Here is a 20,886-nt window from a genome sequence, read left to right on the forward strand (position 1 = left end):
TTTGATCGACAGATTTGATCAAAATGTTAATTTTAAAACACTGGCTGTAGATGTTAATACGCTAGCAATGATTTGTTTATCTCATAGCATACACTAGATGGACCAAACTTTTGGGACACCTGACTTTTTCAGCCGTTTGTGGTTCATCCCAACACTGTCACCACAAAGTCGGAGAATTGTATAGAATGTGTTTGGATGAGGAAGGAATTTTCCTCTCAGATATGCACATATACATGGGATGGAGTGGAAGCTCTCATGCTTTAGAGCTCAGATTCTCAACCCTATTTAACATGATGAATGTGAACGCTGACCGCACCCCAGACCTCCTCACCTCACCTTCATCAGTACTTCACTTTACTTGCGGCTGAATGAAATCTCACACAGATTTCCACAAGAATCCAGTGGAACATCTTCCCAGAGTAGCAAATGGGAAATAAATGTGGAATGGGATGTAAAAAAAAAAGCACATAGCAATCTGATGGTCAGGTGTCCACAAACTTTTGTGCATCGATTGTATGTGTATAGCATTATTTTCTTTTTCTTTTCTTCATAAACGGAACGTTTATAGAACAAATGTCCCGTTGTTCGAGTTCGTCCGGGTCACGTGACCTCGATATAAGACTCAGAAAGATCCCTTTGTGTAAGTCATGGACATGTCATCTACACACTTCCCCATCCTGGTGATAAAACGGTACCGAAACACTGAACTTCTCTGAATAAAGCAAGTGATGTACTTAACCGAAGCGCACGTATATAGTGTACAGCTACAAGCTCACACACTCCGACGGCCGGGTGTCCTACCCACTGTGTTTCATCTTCTGCAGTCCTGTGGGTGAGTGAAGATCCACCTCACATATCACTTTCCCCCCCTCAAATTCCCCATAAAAACTTTTTTTTTTTCAAGTTTAGTAGTATACTTATTATTATTATTATTATTATTATTATTATTATTATTATTATTATTATTATTATTATTTTTCTTTCGGCTGCTCCCATTAGGGGGCCCCACAGCGGATCATCCGTCTCCATACCCCCCTGTCCTCTACATCTGCCTCTTTCACAGCATCTACCTGCATGTCTTCCCTCACCACATCCATGAACCTCCTCCTTGGTCTTCCTCTTTTCCTTCTTCCTGGTGGCTCCATCCTCAGCATTCTCCTACTGATATACCTCATGTCCCTCCTCTGCACATGTCCAAACCATCTCAATCTCGCCTTCTCTCAGTCCTCACTCTCCTCCTCTTCTTCTTCACCTCCAAACCATCCTACAGACCAGCATCCGATGCTGTCTAGCCACACTGTCCCCTGCCAACACCTTACAGTCTCAAATCTAATTCAGGTTGCATCTCCTACATAGAACATAATCCACCTGTGTGCACCTTCCTCCACTCTTATACGTCACCCTATGATCCTCCTTCACCACAATGAAGATCTCCTGCTTATTTAGATGAAGACCTCGACCCTATTGGGATGAATTGGAGCAGCACTGAAATCCTCCTCCAATCACCCAGATCAGTACCCGACCTCACGAACACGGTTTGTGAAGAAATCGCACATATCTCCAGAAAATCTTCACAAAATCTTGAACATCTTTCGCATGGACAACGGAGGGTGTGATAAGAGCGAATAGGGAATCGATGTGGAATGGAATTGATCGTACACTCAAACTTTTGTCTATACAGTTCATATCATATATAGATGAATATGTCATAGATAAAAGCAAATGGCTCAGTGAGGAGGATTTCATTAATGGAGATGTCAAGACCTCTTTCTCAACGAGTCACGAATCTACATCAGCATAGGCATGTGACGTGTCGAAGAACTCAGCTCGGTGGGAGAAATTCCATGCTGGGTTTTTCAAACCAATGAGTATAAAGCTAAAAAAAGTTTTTTTTCTAATTAAAGGTTGTAAGCCGGAGCAGCAGATGATGTACGCAGGCAGTAAAAACAGGCTCGTCCAAACGGCCGAGCTCACCAAGGTACACGGATTTATAATATACATTCTACAGACAAAAGTATGTCAGGACACTGGACTTTTCCAGACATATGTGGTTCTTCACCAAACTATTAGCTCACACACACACACACACACACACACATATATATATATATATATATATATATACACACACGGTATATAGTTGACCTTAGATGGATGTTTTTCCAATTTTCATAATAGTTAATAATGAAAGTGTTCACACGTTCTTTCCGGTTTACGTTCACCTGCAGGTTTTTGAGACCCGAAACACGGACGATCTCTCGGAGGAGTGGCTGAAAGAGAAATTGTCCTTCTTCCGCTGAAGATCATTAAAGCAGAAATAAATGTATTGCTTTATAATTGTATCTGGACCTGATTAAAGTTACCCCGTTTAAAAAAAGAAGAAAAGCCTCGTGCTTCTGCTTCACTCATTTTTAATTATGTAGAAAAATTTAATTTTCCCTCCAACATCCCAAACCTTTTATTCCTACACCACTGCAATCCTTTAAAAATAAAACCTATTTCCTGCCCTTGCTGACGTTATAACAGCCGCAAAACACCTCATCGATGGCTGTGGTTTTGGAAATGGGATGTCCATCAAAAGTATGTGGACACCTAGCGTCTCACTCCAGAGCGATTTTAAGTAGAAAAAAGAAAGAAGGAATTAAACCGTTTCAAATTTTTTACACAAGTGAACTGTTTATTTACAGCAGATTTTACAGCAAAGTGATGATGAGATTTGAGCTTTTAAAAAAACAAAAAAACAAAAAAAAACCACGACGACACACTGAAGAAAAAAGGAAGAAGAGCAGATCTTGACGTGTGTATTTATAGGGTTATATTTATAAGGCTACAGCTGGGACAAAAGTGTGGAGCTTTTCATGTTGAGGACGTATTGGTTATAAACGATCTCAACAGTCATAAGCAGTCGTAACGCTGTGGTCTCATTCGCTGTCGCTGGCGTTGCTGGAGTCCGAGCCCCTGTCGCTGCCGCTCCGCCCTCCCCCTCCCTCCGATTGGCCGCTGCTGCTATGGGCGGGTGAAGCGCTCCCGCTCGCTCTTCCTCCCTCTTCTTCAGCGTCCTCGTCCTCGCTCCTCCTCCTCCTCCTAGCTCCACCCTCCTCCTCTTCCTCGCTGTCGTCGTCGTCGCTGCCGAAGATCTCCTCCTCGTCGCGAGCGTGTCGGTCCTCTCCGCTCTCGCTCCCGCTCGCCTTCCTCTCCTCTTCCTCCTCCTCTTCGTCTTCGTCGTCTTGGTTCTCACCACGCCCCTCGTCCTCTTCGTCCTGGTCAGAGCCGCTGTCCGAGTTCTCGCTCTCGCTGCCTTTGTCCTTCTCATCACCTGCGTCGGGAGAGAGATTAGTGTGTAATTTTACACGCGCACACTTGAAGTTGGAGGAAACACTGATGCCATAAACTCGGCAGATAGTTACTAAACATCTCCGCTGTGCACTGTGTGTGTGTGTGTGTGTGTGTGTGTGTTACCAGAGTCCTGTGTGTTTTTGTCCAGGTCTTCCTCCTCATCCTCTGGCTCGTGGTTCTCCAGCTGAGCTCTGCGAGCCTCCTGCATTACACACACACACACCCATTTAGAGCGCCAGCATTCATGCAATGTAAACAATGGGTACGTATGCACAAGAATAAAAAGGTGTGGGTGTGTATATTATATATATATAAATATATATATGAACCTGTGCTTCCAGCTCTTTCTCGTTCATATCTCGGTGTTTGCAGACCAGCACAGCATTGGTGGTGGACTGAGCTCCGGCCTTCGCACGTCTCTTACTCAAACGCACCCTTACGTGCACACGCGCACACACACACACACACACACACACACGTTCAATATAAAAACTTTTTCCCAGTCGAACCACAGAGTTACGCTCATCTGTTCAACAAACCTGGTCTCGAGCTCGTTATAGTAAACGCCGTCTCCGTCTCTGAAGATGAAGAAGTAGTTCTCCTCGTAGCCTTTGCTGGCTTTGTTCTTCACGTTCCAGTTATACTCTCTCGCTATCTTATAGTCATAACTGCACACAAACACGGGAAAATTTTTTTTTAAACACACTTCAATCGGTGAATATAAACCACAGGAAATTAATGAACACATTCTGACGAATCAGCAGCTCTAATGTATAATGAACACTGGTGTACCGGAACGTGTGTGTGTGAGTGAGTGTGTGTGTGTGAGTGAGTGTGTGTGTGAGAGAGTGAGAGAGAGTGTGTGTGTGTGTGTGTGTGTGTGTGTGTGAGTGAGTGAGAGAGTGAGAGTGTGTGTGTGTGTGTGTGTGTGTGTGTGTGTGTGTGTGCTCGTACAGCTCCTCAGGCATGTAATCCAGTTCTTCGTCCACATCTCGTTTCCGCTTACGCAGCGTATCTTCGTTGGGCAGGAAGTACGCCACGAACTGGTTCCCTTCCTCGTCCATCATTCCTCTGAGAACACACACACACACACACAGTTAACACAAAAAAACCCACTAATTCAAAAATACATTTTGTCACAATAAAAGGGAAACTTTTCGTAGGAACTTCATCAGGGGAATTTGGGAAATATCCCAAATTGGAAACTTACCAGGAATTAATGGGAATTTATTAGAAATTTAAAGAACCATAAAGAACCATATACAAACATAAAATAGAACAGTTTTGTTTGGTCATGAGTTGACGTGCACGAAAAAAAAAAAAAAACAACGTTTTTGATTTGTTTGTATAAAATCATTTACACAATGAAGTTTGACACAAACGTGTGTAATATTTATGTCATTTATGTGAATACTGGAGATTTTTTTATCGTTTTGTGTGTGCAGTATTGAAGAAACGACGCGTGTTATGTAATGGAGGAATGCACAGTGCATGTAGGGGCGTGGCCTCTGCAGGGGGCGTGGCCTCAGGAGCCCTGCTGTAAGTGTGCTGTGTGCATGTGATTCTCGTTCATTCCCTTGGAAGGTTTCCAGTCTTGGGAAGTTTCGAAATTTTGCTACCCTATTTACTAATAATACACACACACACACACACACACACACACACACACACACACACACACACACACACACACACACACACACACACACACACACACACACACACACACACACACACACACACACACACACACACACACCTGATCATAGCCTGGGACATCATGTCTACCCCTGCGGAGCTGGGGACGTCTTTAGGAGCGGGGTCGGAGTCGAAGATGACCTGCGCACACGGGTTTATCCACATCTGCACGGAGAGAAGAAAATGAGAAACAGCGCATTGATCACATTCCCAGTTACAATGAGCGTGTGTGTGTGTGTGTGTGTGTGTGTGTGTGTGTGTGTGTGTGTGAGAGAATTAGAGTGTCACCTTGAAATCGGGGAAGACGGGCAACACCTCCACAGGTGTAACTCTGGGTTTGCTGTAGTGCTGAGCAATCTGGAAACAGGAGGGACGTTAATGAAGAAAAAAAAATAATATATAAAAAGATTCTTCAGTTTTTACTGAATAAACCAGCGTGTGTACAGAACTCACATTCTTCTGGGCGTCTTCGAAGGTCTTTTCGATTGCAGAGATCTGACTGTCTCTGTCCTTGTAGATCTCTTCTTCTGTGAATTGCTGCTTCACAGACACACCAATCCTTCACACACACACACACACACACACACACACACACACACACACACACACAGTAACTAAAAAGCCCTGACAATGAGGTGGTGGTGTGTAACGGGACCCTGTGCCAGTACTCACTTGACCTCCACTTTGTCGTTGGAAACACCATATCGGTTGAATTCTGTGGAGATGTACTCAGTCTTCCTCATCCATGGGACCACCTTCGCATGCTGCTGGGATCTACAACACACACACACAAAATAATTATAAGGCGACAAATATTTACTTGTATGCAAACGAACACTGCAGCATATAACACACACACACACACACACACACACACACACACACACACACACACACACACACACACACAGGTGACCTCTAACCTTTTGGAGCTGGTGGGTGCCTGGATCTCCTCTTCTAAGAGCTTCTCATCTGCAGGATCTAACAAAACTATAAAATACACTATTAGTGTGTGTCTTGTGTGTATGGGGCGTGTATTAGATGCGAGTGTGTATGGGGCGTGTATTAGATGCGAGTGTGTATGGGGCGTGTATTAGATGCGAGTGTGTATGGGGCGTGTATTAGATGCGAGTGTGTATGGGGCGTGTATTAGATGCGAGTGTGTATGGGGCGTGTATTAGATGCGAGTGTGTATGGGGCGTGTATTAGATGCGAGTGTGTATGGGGCGTGTATTAGATGCGAGTGTGTATGGGGCGTGTATTAGATGCGAGTGTGTATGGGGCGTGTATTAGATGCGAGTGTGTATGGGGCGTGTATTAGATGCGAGTGTGTATGGGGCGTGTATTAGATGCGAGTGTGTATGGGGCGTGTATTAGATGCGAGTGTGTATGGGGCGTGTATTAGATGCGAGTGTGTATGGGGCGTGTATTAGATGCGAGTGTGTATGGGGCGTGTATTAGATGCGAGTGTGTATGGGGCGTGTATTAGATGCGAGTGTGTATGGGGCGTGTATTAGATGCGAGTGTGTATGGGGCGTGTATTAGATGCGAGTGTGTATGGGGCGTGTATTAGATGCGAGTGTGTATGGGGCGTGTATTAGATGCGAGTGTGTATGGGGCGTGTATTAGATGCGAGTGTGTATGGGGCGTGTATTAGATGCGAGTGTGTATGGGGCGTGTATTAGATGCGAGTGTGTATGGGGCGTGTATTAGATGCGAGTGTGTATGGGGCGTGTATTAGATGCGAGTGTGTATGGGGCGTGTATTAGATGGGAGTGTGTATGGGGTGTGTATTAGATAGGAGTGTGTATGGGGTGTGTATTAGATAGGAGTGTGTATGTGGTGTGTATTAGATGGGAGTGTGTATGTGGTGTGTATTAGATGTACACTCACTGTGAGTGTGTATGGGGTGTGTATTAGATGCGAGTGTGTATGGGGTGTGTATTAGATGCGAGTGTGTATGGGGTGTGTATTAGATGTGAGTGTGTATGGGGTGTGTATTAGATGTGAGTGTGTATGTGGTGTGTATTAGATGTGAGTGTGTATGGGGTGTGTATTAGATGTACACTCACTGTGAGTGTGTATGTAGTGTGTATTAGATGGGAGTGTGTATGTGGTGTGTATTAGATGTGAGTGTGTATGGGGTGTGTATTAGATGTGAGTGTGTATGGGGTGTGTATTAGATGTACACTCACTGTGAGTGTGTATGTAGTGTGTATTAGATGGGAGTGTGTATGTGGTGTGTATTAGATGGGAGTGTGTATGTGGTGTGTATTAGATGTGAGTGTGTATTAGATGTGAGTGTGTATGGGGTGTGTATTAGATGTGAGTGTGTATGGGGTGTGTATTAGATGGGAGTGTGTATGTGGTGTGTATTAGATGGGAGTGTGTATGTGGTGTGTATTAGATGTACACTCACTGTGAGTGTGTATGTAGTGTGTATTAGATGGGAGTGTGTATGTGGTGTGTATTAGATGTACACTCACTGTGAGTGTGTATGTAGTGTGTATTAGATGTGAGTGTGTATTGGATGTGAGTGTGTATGTGGTGTGTATTAGATGTGAGTGTGTATGTGGTGTGTATTAGATGGGATTGTGTATGTAGTGTGTATTAGATGGGAGTGTGTATGTGGTGTGTATTAGATGGGAGTGTGTATGTAGTGTGTATTAGATGGGAGTGTGTATGTGGTGTGTATTAGATGTACACTCACTGTGAGTGTGTATGTGGTGTGTATTAGATGGGAGTGTGTATGTGGTGTGTATTAGATAGGAGTGTGTATGTGGTGTGTATTAGATGGGAGTGTGTATGTGGTGTGTATTAGATGTACACTCACTGTGAGTGTGTATGTGGTGTGTATTAGATGGGAGTGTGTATGTGGTGTGTATTAGATGTGAGTGTGTATGGGGTGTGTATTAGATGTACACTCACTGTGAGTGTGTATGTAGTGTGTATTAGATGGGAGTGTGTATGTGGTGTGTATTAGATGGGAGTGTGTATGTGGTGTGTATTAGATGTGAGTGTGTATTAGATGTGAGTGTGTATGGGGTGTGTATTAGATGTGAGTGTGTATGGGGTGTGTATTAGATGTGAGTGTGTATGTGGTGTGTATTAGATGTACACTCAATGTGAGTGTGTATTAGATGGGAGTGTGTATGTGGTGTGTATTAGATGGGAGTGTGTATGTGGTGTGTATTAGATGTACACTCACTGTGAGTGTGTATGTGGTGTGTATTAGATGGGAGTGTGTATGTGGTGTGTATTAGATGGGAGTGTGTATGTGGTGTGTATTAGATGTGAGTGTGTATGTGGTGTGTATTAGATGGGAGTGTGTATGTCGTGTGTATTAGATGTGAGTGTGTATGTGGTGTGTATTAAATGTACACTCACTGTGAGTGTGTATGTAGTGTGTATTAGATGGGAGTGTGTATGTGGTGTGTATTAGATGTACACTCACTGTGAGTGTGTATGTAGTGTGTATTAGATGGGAGTGTGTATGTAGTGTGTATTAGATGCGAGTGTGTATGGGGTGTGTATTAGATGCGAGTGTGTATGGGGTGTGTATTAGATGCGAGTGTGTATGGGGTGTGTATTAGATGTGAGTGTGTATGGGGTGTGTATTAGATGTGAGTGTGTATGTGGTGTGTATTAGATGTGAGTGTGTATGGGGTGTGTATTAGATGTACACTCACTGTGAGTGTGTATGTAGTGTGTATTAGATGGGAGTGTGTATGTGGTGTGTATTAGATGTACACTCACTGTGAGTGTGTATGTAGTGTGTATTAGATGGGAGTGTGTATGTGGTGTGTATTAGATGTGAGTGTGTATGGGGTGTGTATTAGATGTGAGTGTGTATGGGGTGTGTATTAGATGTACACTCACTGTGAGTGTGTATGTAGTGTGTATTAGATGGGAGTGTGTATGTGGTGTGTATTAGATGGGAGTGTGTATGTGGTGTGTATTAGATGTGAGTGTGTATTAGATGTGAGTGTGTATGGGGTGTGTATTAGATGTGAGTGTGTATGGGGTGTGTATTAGATGGGAGTGTGTATGTGGTGTGTATTAGATGGGAGTGTGTATGTGGTGTGTATTAGATGTACACTCACTGTGAGTGTGTATGTAGTGTGTATTAGATGGGAGTGTGTATGTGGTGTGTATTAGATGTACACTCACTGTGAGTGTGTATGTAGTGTGTATTAGATGTGAGTGTGTATTGGATGTGAGTGTGTATGTGGTGTGTATTAGATGTGAGTGTGTATGTGGTGTGTATTAGATGGGATTGTGTATGTAGTGTGTATTAGATGGGAGTGTGTATGTGGTGTGTATTAGATGGGAGTGTGTATGTGGTGTGTATTAGATGGGAGTGTGTATGTAGTGTGTATTAGATGGGAGTGTGTATGTGGTGTGTATTAGATGGGAGTGTGTATGTGGTGTGTATTAGATGTACACTCACTGTGAGTGTGTATGTAGTGTGTATTAGATGGGAGTGTGTATGTGGTGTGTATTAGATGTACACTCACTGTGAGTGTGTATGTAGTGTGTATTAGATGTGAGTGTGTATTGGATGTGAGTGTGTATGTGGTGTGTATTAGATGTGAGTGTGTATGTGGTGTGTATTAGATGGGAGTGTGTATGGGGTGTGTATTAGATGTGAGTGTGTATGGGGTGTGTATTAGATGTGAGTGTGTATGTGGTGTGTATTAGATGTGAGTGTGTATGTGGTGTGTATTAGATGTACACTCAATGTGAGTGTGTATTAGATGGGAGTGTGTATGTGGTGTGTATTAGATGGGAGTGTGTATGTGGTGTGTATTAGATGGGAGTGTGTATGTGGTGTGTATTAGATGTACACTCACTGTGAGTGTGTATGTAGTGTGTATTAGATGGGAGTGTGTATGTGGTGTGTATTAGATAGGAGTGTGTATGTGGTGTGTATTAGATGGGAGTGTGTATGTAGTGTGTATTAGATGGGAGTGTGTATGTAGTGTGTTTTAGATGTGAGTGTGTACGTGGTGTGTATTAGATGTGAGTGTGTATGTAGTGTGTATTAGATGTGAGTGTGTATGGGGTGTGTATTAGATGTACACTCACTGTGAGTGTGTATGTAGTGTGTATTAGATGGGAGTGTGTATGTGGTGTGTATTAGATGGGAGTGTGTATGTGGTGTGTATTAGATGTACACTCACTGTGAGTGTGTATGTGGTGTGTATTAGATGGGAGTGTGTATGTGGTGTGTATTAGATAGGAGTGTGTATGTGGTGTGTATTAGATGGGAGTGTGTATGTGGTGTGTATTAGATGTACACTCACTGTGAGTGTGTATGTGGTGTGTATTAGATGGGAGTGTGTATGGGGTGTGTATTAGATGTGAGTGTGTATGGGGTGTGTATTAGATGTACACTCACTGTGAGTGTGTATGTAGTGTGTATTAGATGGGAGTGTGTATGTGGTGTGTATTAGATGGGAGTGTGTATGTGGTGTGTATTAGATGTGAGTGTGTATTAGATGTGAGTGTGTATGGGGTGTGTATTAGATGTGAGTGTGTATGGGGTGTGTATTAGATGTGAGTGTGTATGTGGTGTGTATTAGATGTACACTCAATGTGAGTGTGTATTAGATGGGAGTGTGTATGTGGTGTGTATTAGATGGGAGTGTGTATGTGGTGTGTATTAGATGGGAGTGTGTATGTGGTGTGTATTAGATGTACACTCACTGTGAGTGTGTATGTAGTGTGTATTAGATGGGAGTGTGTATGTGGTGTGTATTAGATGGGAGTGTGTATGTGGTGTGTATTAGATGGGAGTGTGTATGTAGTGTGTATTAGATGGGAGTGTGTATGTAGTGTGTATTAGATGGGAGTGTGTATGTGGTGTGTATTAGATGTACACTCACTGTGAGTGTGTATGTAGTGTGTATTAGATGGGAGTGTGTATGTGGTGTGTATTAGATGTACACTCACTGTGAGTGTGTATGTAGTGTGTATTAGATAGGAGTGTGTATGTAGTGTGTATTAGATGTGAGTGTGTATTGGATGTGAGTGTGTATGTGGTGTGTATTAGATGTAAGTGTGTATGTGGTGTGTATTAGATGGGAGTGTGTATGTGGTGTGTATTAGATGTGAGTGTGTATGTGGTGTGTATTAGATGGGAGTGTGTATGTGGTGTGTATTAGATGTGAGTGTGTATGTAGTGTGTATTAGATGTGAGTGTGTATGTGGTGTGTATTAGATGGGAGTGTGTATGTAGTGTGTATTAGATGTGAGTTTGTATGGGGTGTGTATTAGATGTACACTCACTGTGAGTGTGTATGTAGTGTGTATTAGATGGGAGTGTGTATGTGGTGTGTATTAGATGTGAGTGTGTATGTAGTGTGTATTAGATGTGAGTGTGTATGGGGTGTGTATTAGATGTACACTCACTGTGAGTGTGTATGTAGTGTGTATTAGATGGGAGTGTGTATGTAGTGTGTATTAGATGGGAGTGTGTATGTAGTGTGTATTAGATGTGAGTGTGTATGGGGTGTGTATTAGATGTACACTCACTGTGAGTGTGTATGTGGTGTGTATTAGATGTGAGTGTGTATGTAGTGTGTATTAGATGTGAGTGTGTATGTAGTGTGTATTAGATGGGAGTGTGTATGTAGTGTGTATTAGATGTGAGTGTGTATGGGGTGTGTATTAGATGTACACTCACTGTGAGTGTGTATGTAGTGTGTATTAGATGGGAGTGTGTATGTGGTGTGTATTAGATGTGAGTGTGTATGGGGTGTGTATTAGATGTACACTCACTGTGAGTGTGTATGTAGTGTGTATTAGATGGGAGTGTGTATGTGGTGTGTATTGGATGTAAGTGTGTATGTAGTGTGTATTAGATGTGAGTGTGTATGGGGTGTGTATTAGATGTACACTCACTGTAAATGTGTGTATGTAGTGTGTATTAGATGGGAGTGTGTATGTAGTGTGTATTAGATGTAAGTGTGTATGTAGTGTGTATTAGATGGGAGTGTGTATGTGGTGTGTATTAGATGTGAGTGTGTATGTGGTGTGTATTAGATGTGAGTGTGTATGTAGTGTGTATTAGATGTGAGTGTGTATGTAGTGTGTATTAGATGTGAGTGTGTATGTGGTGTGTATTAGATGTGAGTGTGTATGTGGTGTGTATTAGATGTGAGTGTGTATGGGATGTGTATTAGATGTACACTCACTGTGAGTGTGTATGTAGCGTGTATTAGATGGGAGTGTGTATGTGGTGTGTATTAGATGTGAGTGTGTATGTAGTGTGTATTAGATGTGAGTGTGTATGGGGTGTGTATTAGATGTGAGTGTGTATGGGGTGTGTATTAGATGTACACTCACTGTGAGTGTGTATGTAGTGTGTATTAGATGGGAGTGTGTATGTGGTGTGTATTAGATGGGAGTGTGTATGTGGTGTGTATTAGATGTACACTCACTGTGAGTGTGTATGTGGTGTGTATTAGATGGGAGTGTGTATGTGGTGTGTATTAGATAGGAGTGTGTATGTGGTGTGTATTAGATGGGAGTGTGTATGTGGTGTGTATTAGATGTACACTCACTGTGAGTGTGTATGTGGTGTGTATTAGATGGGAGTGTGTATGTGGTGTGTATTAGATGTGAGTGTGTATGGGGTGTGTATTAGATGTACACTCACTGTGAGTGTGTATGTAGTGTGTATTAGATGGGAGTGTGTATGTGGTGTGTATTAGATGGGAGTGTGTATGTGGTGTGTATTAGATGTGAGTGTGTATTAGATGTGAGTGTGTATGGGGTGTGTATTAGATGTGAGTGTGTATGGGGTGTGTATTAGATGTGAGTGTGTATGTGGTGTGTATTAGATGTACACTCAATGTGAGTGTGTATTAGATGGGAGTGTGTATGTGGTGTGTATTAGATGGGAGTGTGTATGTGGTGTGTATTAGATGGGAGTGTGTATGTGGTGTGTATTAGATGTACACTCACTGTGAGTGTGTATGTAGTGTGTATTAGATGGGAGTGTGTATGTGGTGTGTATTAGATGGGAGTGTGTATGTGGTGTGTATTAGATGGGAGTGTGTATGTAGTGTGTATTAGATGGGAGTGTGTATGTAGTGTGTATTAGATGGGAGTGTGTATGTGGTGTGTATTAGATGTACACTCACTGTGAGTGTGTATGTAGTGTGTATTAGATGGGAGTGTGTATGTGGTGTGTATTAGATGTACACTCACTGTGAGTGTGTATGTAGTGTGTATTAGATGGGAGTGTGTATGTAGTGTGTATTAGATGTGAGTGTGTATTGGATGTGAGTGTGTATGTGGTGTGTATTAGATGTAAGTGTGTATGTGGTGTGTATTAGATGGGAGTGTGTATGTGGTGTGTATTAGATGGGAGTGTGTATGTGGTGTGTATTAGATGGGAGTGTGTATGTGGTGTGTATTAGATGTGAGTGTGTATGTAGTGTGTATTAGATGTGAGTGTGTATGTGGTGTGTATTAGATGGGAGTGTGTATGTGGTGTGTATTAGATGTGAGTGTGTATGTAGTGTGTATTAGATGTGAGTTTGTATGGGGTGTGTATTAGATGTACACTCACTGTGAGTGTGTATGTAGTGTGTATTAGATGGGAGTGTGTATGTGGTGTGTATTAGATGTGAGTGTGTATGTAGTGTGTATTAGATGTGAGTGTGTATGGGGTGTGTATTAGATGTACACTCACTGTGAGTGTGTATGTAGTGTGTATTAGATGGGAGTGTGTATGTAGTGTGTATTAGATGTGAGTGTGTATGGGGTGTGTATTAGATGTACACTCACTGTGAGTGTGTATGTGGTGTGTATTAGATGTGAGTGTGTATGTAGTGTGTATTAGATGTGAGTGTGTATGGGGTGTGTATTAGATGTACACTCACTGTGAGTGTGTATGTGGTGTGTATTAGATGTGAGTGTGTATGTAGTGTGTATTAGATGTGAGTGTGTATGTAGTGTGTATTAGATGGGAGTGTGTATGTAGTGTGTATTAGATGTGAGTGTGTATGGGGTGTGTATTAGATGTACACTCACTGTGAGTGTGTATGTAGTGTGTATTAGATGGGAGTGTGTATGTGGTGTGTATTAGATGTGAGTGTGTATGGGGTGTGTATTAGATGTACACTCACTGTGAGTGTGTATGTAGTGTGTATTAGATGGGAGTGTGTATGTGGTGTGTATTGGATGTAAGTGTGTATGTAGTGTGTATTAGATGTGAGTGTGTATGGGGTGTGTATTAGATGTACACTCACTGTAAATGTGTGTATGTAGTGTGTATTAGATGGGAGTGTGTATGTAGTGTGTATTAGATGTAAGTGTGTATGTAGTGTGTATTAGATGTAAGTGTGTATGTAGTGTGTATTAGATGGGAGTGTGTATGTAGTGTGTATTAGATGGGAGTGTGTATGTAGTGTGTATTAGATGTGAGTGTGTATGTAGTGTGTATTAGATGTGAGTGTGTATGTGGTGTGTATTAGATGTGAGTGTGTATGTGGTGTGTATTAGATGTGAGTGTGTATGTGGTGTGTATTAGATGTGAGTGTGTATGTAGTGTGTATTAGATGTGAGTGTGTATGTAGTGTGTATTAGATGTGAGTGTGTATGTAGTGTGTATTAGATGTGAGTGTGTATGTGGTGTGTATTAGATGTGAGTGTGTATGTGGTGTGTATTAGATGTGAGTGTGTATGTAGTGTGTATTAGATGTGAGTGTGTATGTAGTGTGTATTAGATGTGAGTGTGTATGTAGTGTGTATTAGATGTGAGTGTGTATGTGGTGTGTATTAGATGTGAGTGTGTATGTGGTGTGTATTAGATGTGAGTGTGTATGGGATGTGTATTAGATGTACACTCACTGTGAGTGTGTATGTAGCGTGTATTAGATGGGAGTGTGTATGTGGTGTGTATTAGATGTGAGTGTGTATGTAGTGTGTATTAGATGTGAGTGTGTATGGGGTGTGTATTAGATGTACACTTACTGTGAGTGTGTATGTAGTGTGTATTAGATGGGAGTGTGTATGTAGTGTGTATTAGATGTGAGTGTGTATGGGGTGTGTATTAGATGTACACTCACTGTGAGTGTGTATGGGGTGTGTATTAGATGGGAGTGTGTATGTGGTGTGTATTAGATGTGAGTGTGTATGTAGTGTGTATTAGATGTGAGTGTGTATGGGGTGTGTATTAGATGTACACTCACTGTGAGTGTGTATGTAGTGTGTATTAGATGGGAGTGTGTATGTGGTGTGTATTAGATGTACACTCACTGTGAGTGTGTATGTAGTGTGTATTAGATGGGAGTGTGTATGGGGTGTGTATTAGATGTACACTCACTGTGAGTGTGTATGTAGTGTGTATTAGATGGGAGTGTGTATGTAGTGTGTATTAGATGTGAGTGTGTATGGGGTGTGTATTAGATGTACACTCACTGTGAGTGTGTATGTAGCGTGTATTAGATGGGAGTGTGTATGTGGTGTGTATTAGATGTGAGTGTGTATGTAGTGTGTATTAGATGTGAGTGTGTATGGGGTGTGTATTAGATGTACACTTACTGTGAGTGTGTATGTAGTGTGTATTAGATGGGAGTGTGTATGTAGTGTGTATTAGATGTGAGTGTGTATGGGGTGTGTATTAGATGTACACTCACTGTGAGTGTGTATGTAGTGTGTATTAGATGGGAGTGTGTATGTGGTGTGTATTAGATGTAAGTGTGTATGTGGTGTGTATTAGATGTGAGTGTGTATGTGGTGTGTATTAGATGGGAGTGTGTATGTGGTGTGTATTAGATGTGAGTGTGTATGTGGTGTGTATTAAATGTACACTCACTGTGAGTGTATGTAGTGTGTATTAGATGGGAGTGTGTATGTGGTGTGTATTAGATGTACACTCACTGTGAGTGTGTATGTAGTGTGTATTAGATGGGAGTGTGTATGTAGTGTGTATTAGATGCGAGTGTGTATGGGGTGTGTATTAGATGCGAGTGTGTATGGGGTGTGTATTAGATGCGAGTGTGTATGGGGTGTGTATTAGATGCGAGTGTGTATGGGGTGTGTATTAGATGTGAGTGTGTATGGGGTGTGTATTAGATGTGAGTGTGTATGGGGTGTGTATTAGATGTACACTCAATGTGAGTGTGTATTAGATGGGAGTGTGTATGTGGTGTGTATTAGATAGGAGTGTGTATGTGGTGTGTATTAGATGGGAGTGTGTATGTGGTGTGTATTAGATGTACACTCACTGTGAGTGTGTATGTAGTGTGTATTAGATGGGAGTGTGTATGTGGTGTGTATTAGATGGGAGTGTGTATGTGGTGTGTATTAGATGGGAGTGTGTATGTAGTGTGTATTAGATGGGAGTGTGTATGTAGTGTGTATTAGATGGGAGTGTGTATGTGGTGTGTATCAGATGTGAGTGTGTATGTGGTGTGTATTAGATGTACACTCACTGTGAGTGTGTATGTAGTGTGTATTAGATGGGAGTGTGTATGTGGTGTGTATTAGATGTACACTCACTGTGAGTGTGTATATAGTGTGTATTAGATGGGAGTGCGTATGTAGTGTGTATTAGATGTGAGTGTGTATTGGATGTGAGTGTGTATGTGGTGTGTATTAGATGTGAGTGTGTATGTGGTGTGTATTAGATGGGAGTGTGTATGTGGTGTGTATTAGATGGGAGTGTGTATGTGGTGTGTATTAGATGTGAGTGTGTATGTAGTGTGTATTAGATGTGAGTGTGTATGGGGTGTGTATTAGATGTGAGTGTGTATGTGGTGTGTATTAGATGTGAGTGTGTATGTGGTGTGTATTAGATGGGAGTGTGTATGTAGTGTGTATTAGATGTGAGTGTGTATTGGATGTGAGTGTGTATGTGGTGTGTATTAGATGTGAGTGTGTATGTAGTGTGTATTAGATGTGAGTGTGTATGTGGTGTGTATTAGATGGGAGTGTGTATGTGGTGTGTATTAGATGTGAGTGTGTATGTAGTGTGTATTAGATGTGAGTGTGTATGGGGTGTGTATTAGATGTACACTCACTGTGAGTGTGTATGTAGTGTGTATTAGATGTACACTCACTGTGAGTGTGTATGTAGTGTGTATTAGATGGGAGTGTGTATGTAGTGTGTATTAGATGGGAGTGTGTATGTAGTGTGTATTAGATGTGAGTGTGTATGGGGTGTGTATTAGATGTGAGTGTGTATGTAGTGTGTATTAGATGGGAGTGTGTATGTAGTGTGTATTAGATGTGAGTGTGTATGTGGTGTGTATTAGATGTACACTCACTGTGAGTGTGTATGTAGTGTGTATTAGATGGGAGTGTGTATGGGGTGTGTATTAGATGTACACTCACTGTGAGTGTGTATGTAGTGTGTATTAGATGGGAGTGTGTATGTGGTGTGTATTAGATGGGAGTGTGTATGGGGTGTGTATTAGATGGGAGTGTGTATGTGGTGTGTATTAGATGTACACTCACTGTGAGTGTGTATGTAGTGTGTATTAGATGGGAGTGTGTATGTGGTGTGTATTAGATGTGAGTGTGTATGTGGTGTGTATTAGATGTGAGTGTGTATGTGGTGTGTATTAGATGTGAGTGTGTATGTGGTGTGTATTAGATGTACACTCACTGTTAGGGTCGATGCGGTAGGTGTCGGGGTTGATGAGGTCAATGGTCACTCCCAGGTCTGGTTCGGTGAGCAGCTCATGTTTGTGTTGTTTTTCGAGTGAGGTGGCTTTATACTGCACAAACCTACACACACACACACACACGCACACGCGCACACGCACACGCAAACACACACACACACACACACACACACACACACACACACACACACACACACACACACACAATGTGCAGCGTTGTTTACAGGAACCTGTTCATATGTAAATGGTGTTAAATGTGAAACAGTAAATAAGTTTGGTGATTATTTGGCTGTGTTTTCCCGCACCGGTGCTGGTCGAAGGGATATGTGATGAACTTGGGGTCAAAGGGGATGTCAGGGAGGCTGTTACAGTATTTAACCCGGCACACAACACCAGACCTGGAGAAACACACAGGAACGATGTGAATAAGACGTACATGCGTGATTAATAACGATAAATACAGAAGAAAGAGATCATTACGAGACGGTACCTCTCGGGGACGGTTCTGTGTGACGAGCTCCTGTGTGAAAGCAAAAAAAACAAAAACAAGGCAAATTAGAAACATCTGAAAATAAAACCCACTCACATTTTAGTAAAACCTTGAATTCACTTGACCTACTGAACTGCACTAATTCACACATTGTTGGAATGATATTGAATCAGATGTGCATCACATGATGTATTTATATCCATCCAGTGTGTATGGTATTAAATAGGCAGCTCCTCTGGTGTTTATTCTCCCATTCAGTCATGTTTGTTTTCTCTTCTCTATATGAAACATGTCACCGTGTTCCATCGAGTACCTTTAACCATCACGGAGAACACACCTCCCATCCCCTCCACAACCTACTGTGATCAAGAACGCTACAGGATGTCTGTCCTACCGACTGTATTGAGACTTTATCTATCTATCCATCCATCCATCCATCCATTTGTCTGTCTATCCATCCATCCATCCATCCATCCATGAGTCTATTTGTCTGTCTATCCATCCATCCATCCATCCATCCATGAGTCTATTTGTCTGTCTATCCATCCATCCATCCATCCATGAGTCTATTTGTCTGTCTATCCATCCATCCATCCATCCATCCATCCATCCATCCATCCATCCATGAGTCTATGTCTGTCTATCCATCCATCCATCCATCCATCCATCCATGAGTCTATGTCTGTCTATCCATCCATCCATCCATCCATCCATCCATGAGTCTATTTGTCTGTCTATCCATCCATCCATCCATCCATCCATCCATGAGTCATTTGTCTGTCTATCCATCCATCCATCCATGAGTCTATTTGTCTGTCCATCCATCCATCCATCCATCCATCCATCCATGAGTCATTTGTCTGTCTATCCATCTATCCATCCATCCATGAGTCTATTTTTCTGTCTATCCATAAATCCATCTATCAATCTATCCATCTATCTATCTATCTATGAGTCTATTTGTCTGTCCATCCATCCATCTAGCTACACTACATTATTCTACATTGATTTAAGATCCTTTTCTATAGAAATATATTATAGAGGATGCAAATCAGTTTCTATCCATTTCATTCACATTCCCAAGAAAGTTAATAAACTTAATAAACATGATTTTAAACTGAAATCTACACATGTTAAGTGTCTGTACGTGAGAACGCTGTTCTGCTGTTAGTTTCTCTGCTAACACACTGACCAGAATCTATTCATTAATAATACAAATAAAAAAATAACTAATTTCTCAATTTTTGATCTAGAACATATGTTTACTAGCGCAAATAAAAGACAATAAAACGATCAAAAAAAATTATAGCTTTCCACAAAACAACCATGCTAACAAGCTAACCTAGCCGACATGCTAACTCTCTTACCGATGCCCGTCCTCGCGCTGCGCTTGAGTTTGTATCGTTGGCGCCATTGTAGGGACGAAATCTGCGTTTGAAACCGATTTTCCCCAAAATATTTAAAAAAATATACTCGATCTTTAAACTTTATTACAATAAACTCCAATTAGAATTAGGTCAATATTTATCCTCCGCGGTGTCGAATCTCACGTCTCGGCGTCCCAAAACCAAATTCATCCCTCCTCCCTTAACAAGTGCACTACCTAATCAGTAGAATAAGAGCCTCCTGGGCACTATGTAGAAACCTAAATATTAAATAGGAAGTCATTTTGGATGATGTCTAAAATGCGACGGAAGTAGCTGGCGTGTTATTTCTCCCACCCGTTTTTAGATAACAGGGAGCAATGGCGATTTCGGGCGAATACGGGTGGGAATAAAGTTAAAGCATCACGCATCAGTTAGGACCCCATGTGATTTCGTAGGTGTCTTGGAATAAGGCCAGAGCAAAATATACAAAAATAAATTAAAATAAAATAAAGGAGAAAAACAGCAGGTGTTATAGAGTTGTAACGGTGTTTACAAATCTGATTAAATATAAGCATTATATTTATTAATAATATTTAATGTGTGAACTGCAGTTAAAAAAAAATAGTTATTAGGCTATTGTAGAGAACAAAACAAAAATACAGGAAGACCCTCAGATGGTCATATTTAAGGATCCAGGATCACGTGACAGGTTTTGACGTACTTCTCGTCATATGCACAAGTTCCTCCTGGTCAACAAGTTGAAACTCAAATGCAAAACACTTATAAACAGATTATTCACGTTTATAAGATTTTTTTTGTTTAGTTTGGATGAAACTAAACAGAAATCGAGATCACAGGTGGCACAATCCTTTGGTTCAACACTTTAAATAAAAATAAAGTCCAGCATTTTCTTTTATAAAGCAGGTCTAAGTGAAGTTTTTCTTTTATTTTTGTATCTCAAACTGTAAAATATAAACATCAACAGACACTAAAGGAAAATGAAACGCTGGACAGATGTTTTTGTGAACGTATTGACGAGTTTAATCATAAAAACATGTTTTAATGAAGCTGCTGCGATACTGGGGGGGGGGGGGGGGGATTATCTGCATTAAAAAAAACAAAAAACAAACCATAAATTTTACATTCAGGTGAAAGAAAAAAACAATTTAGTCGGTTTTAGGACACAAAGCATTCGGTAGTTTGGTTAAATATTATCAAACCATTATTTTTACAAATATGAATGTTATAAAGTCAAACAAAAAAAAAAAAAAAAAAAAAAAAATTCAAAGTTGCTTTGGTATTTAAATGTTTTTCATTTAACTGCTGGGAAAAAAATTCAACGTTAAAATGA

General features: G+C 41.4%; 2 protein-coding genes across 2 annotated transcripts in view; one reads left to right on the forward strand and one right to left on the reverse strand.

The window, feature by feature from the left end:
* The window catches only part of gmfg (glia maturation factor, gamma), a 4,709-nt gene extending 2,324 nt beyond the window's left edge, over positions 1–2,385 (forward strand). The window contains exons 5-7 of the mRNA XM_083549097.1: positions 750–832; positions 1,905–1,978; positions 2,229–2,385. Of these exons, the coding sequence (XP_083405223.1) occupies positions 750–832; positions 1,905–1,978; positions 2,229–2,300 (229 nt within the window). The 3' untranslated portion in view covers positions 2,301–2,385. The remainder of the gene's footprint in view (positions 1–749; positions 833–1,904; positions 1,979–2,228) is intronic.
* A 271-nt stretch (positions 2,386–2,656) lies between these two features.
* Positions 2,657–19,938, reverse strand: paf1 (PAF1 homolog, Paf1/RNA polymerase II complex component). Its single transcript, XM_083549096.1, has 14 exons — positions 19,536–19,938; positions 18,169–18,198; positions 17,984–18,076; positions 17,660–17,781; positions 5,958–6,024; positions 5,707–5,808; positions 5,488–5,593; positions 5,323–5,391; positions 5,096–5,199; positions 4,291–4,407; positions 3,876–4,004; positions 3,666–3,771; positions 3,460–3,538; positions 2,657–3,316 (listed from the first exon to the last, which is right to left on the reverse strand). The coding sequence occupies exons 1-14, from the start codon at positions 19,580–19,582 to the stop codon at positions 2,922–2,924; spliced, it is 1,566 nt and encodes a 521-aa protein (XP_083405222.1). The 5' UTR covers positions 19,583–19,938; the 3' UTR covers positions 2,657–2,921.
* Between the last annotated feature and the right edge of the window lie 948 nt (positions 19,939–20,886).

Source organism: Silurus aristotelis, assembly GCF_946808225.1.
Source record: "Silurus aristotelis genome assembly, chromosome: 8".
Classification (NCBI taxonomy): Eukaryota; Metazoa; Chordata; class Actinopteri; order Siluriformes; family Siluridae; genus Silurus; species Silurus aristotelis.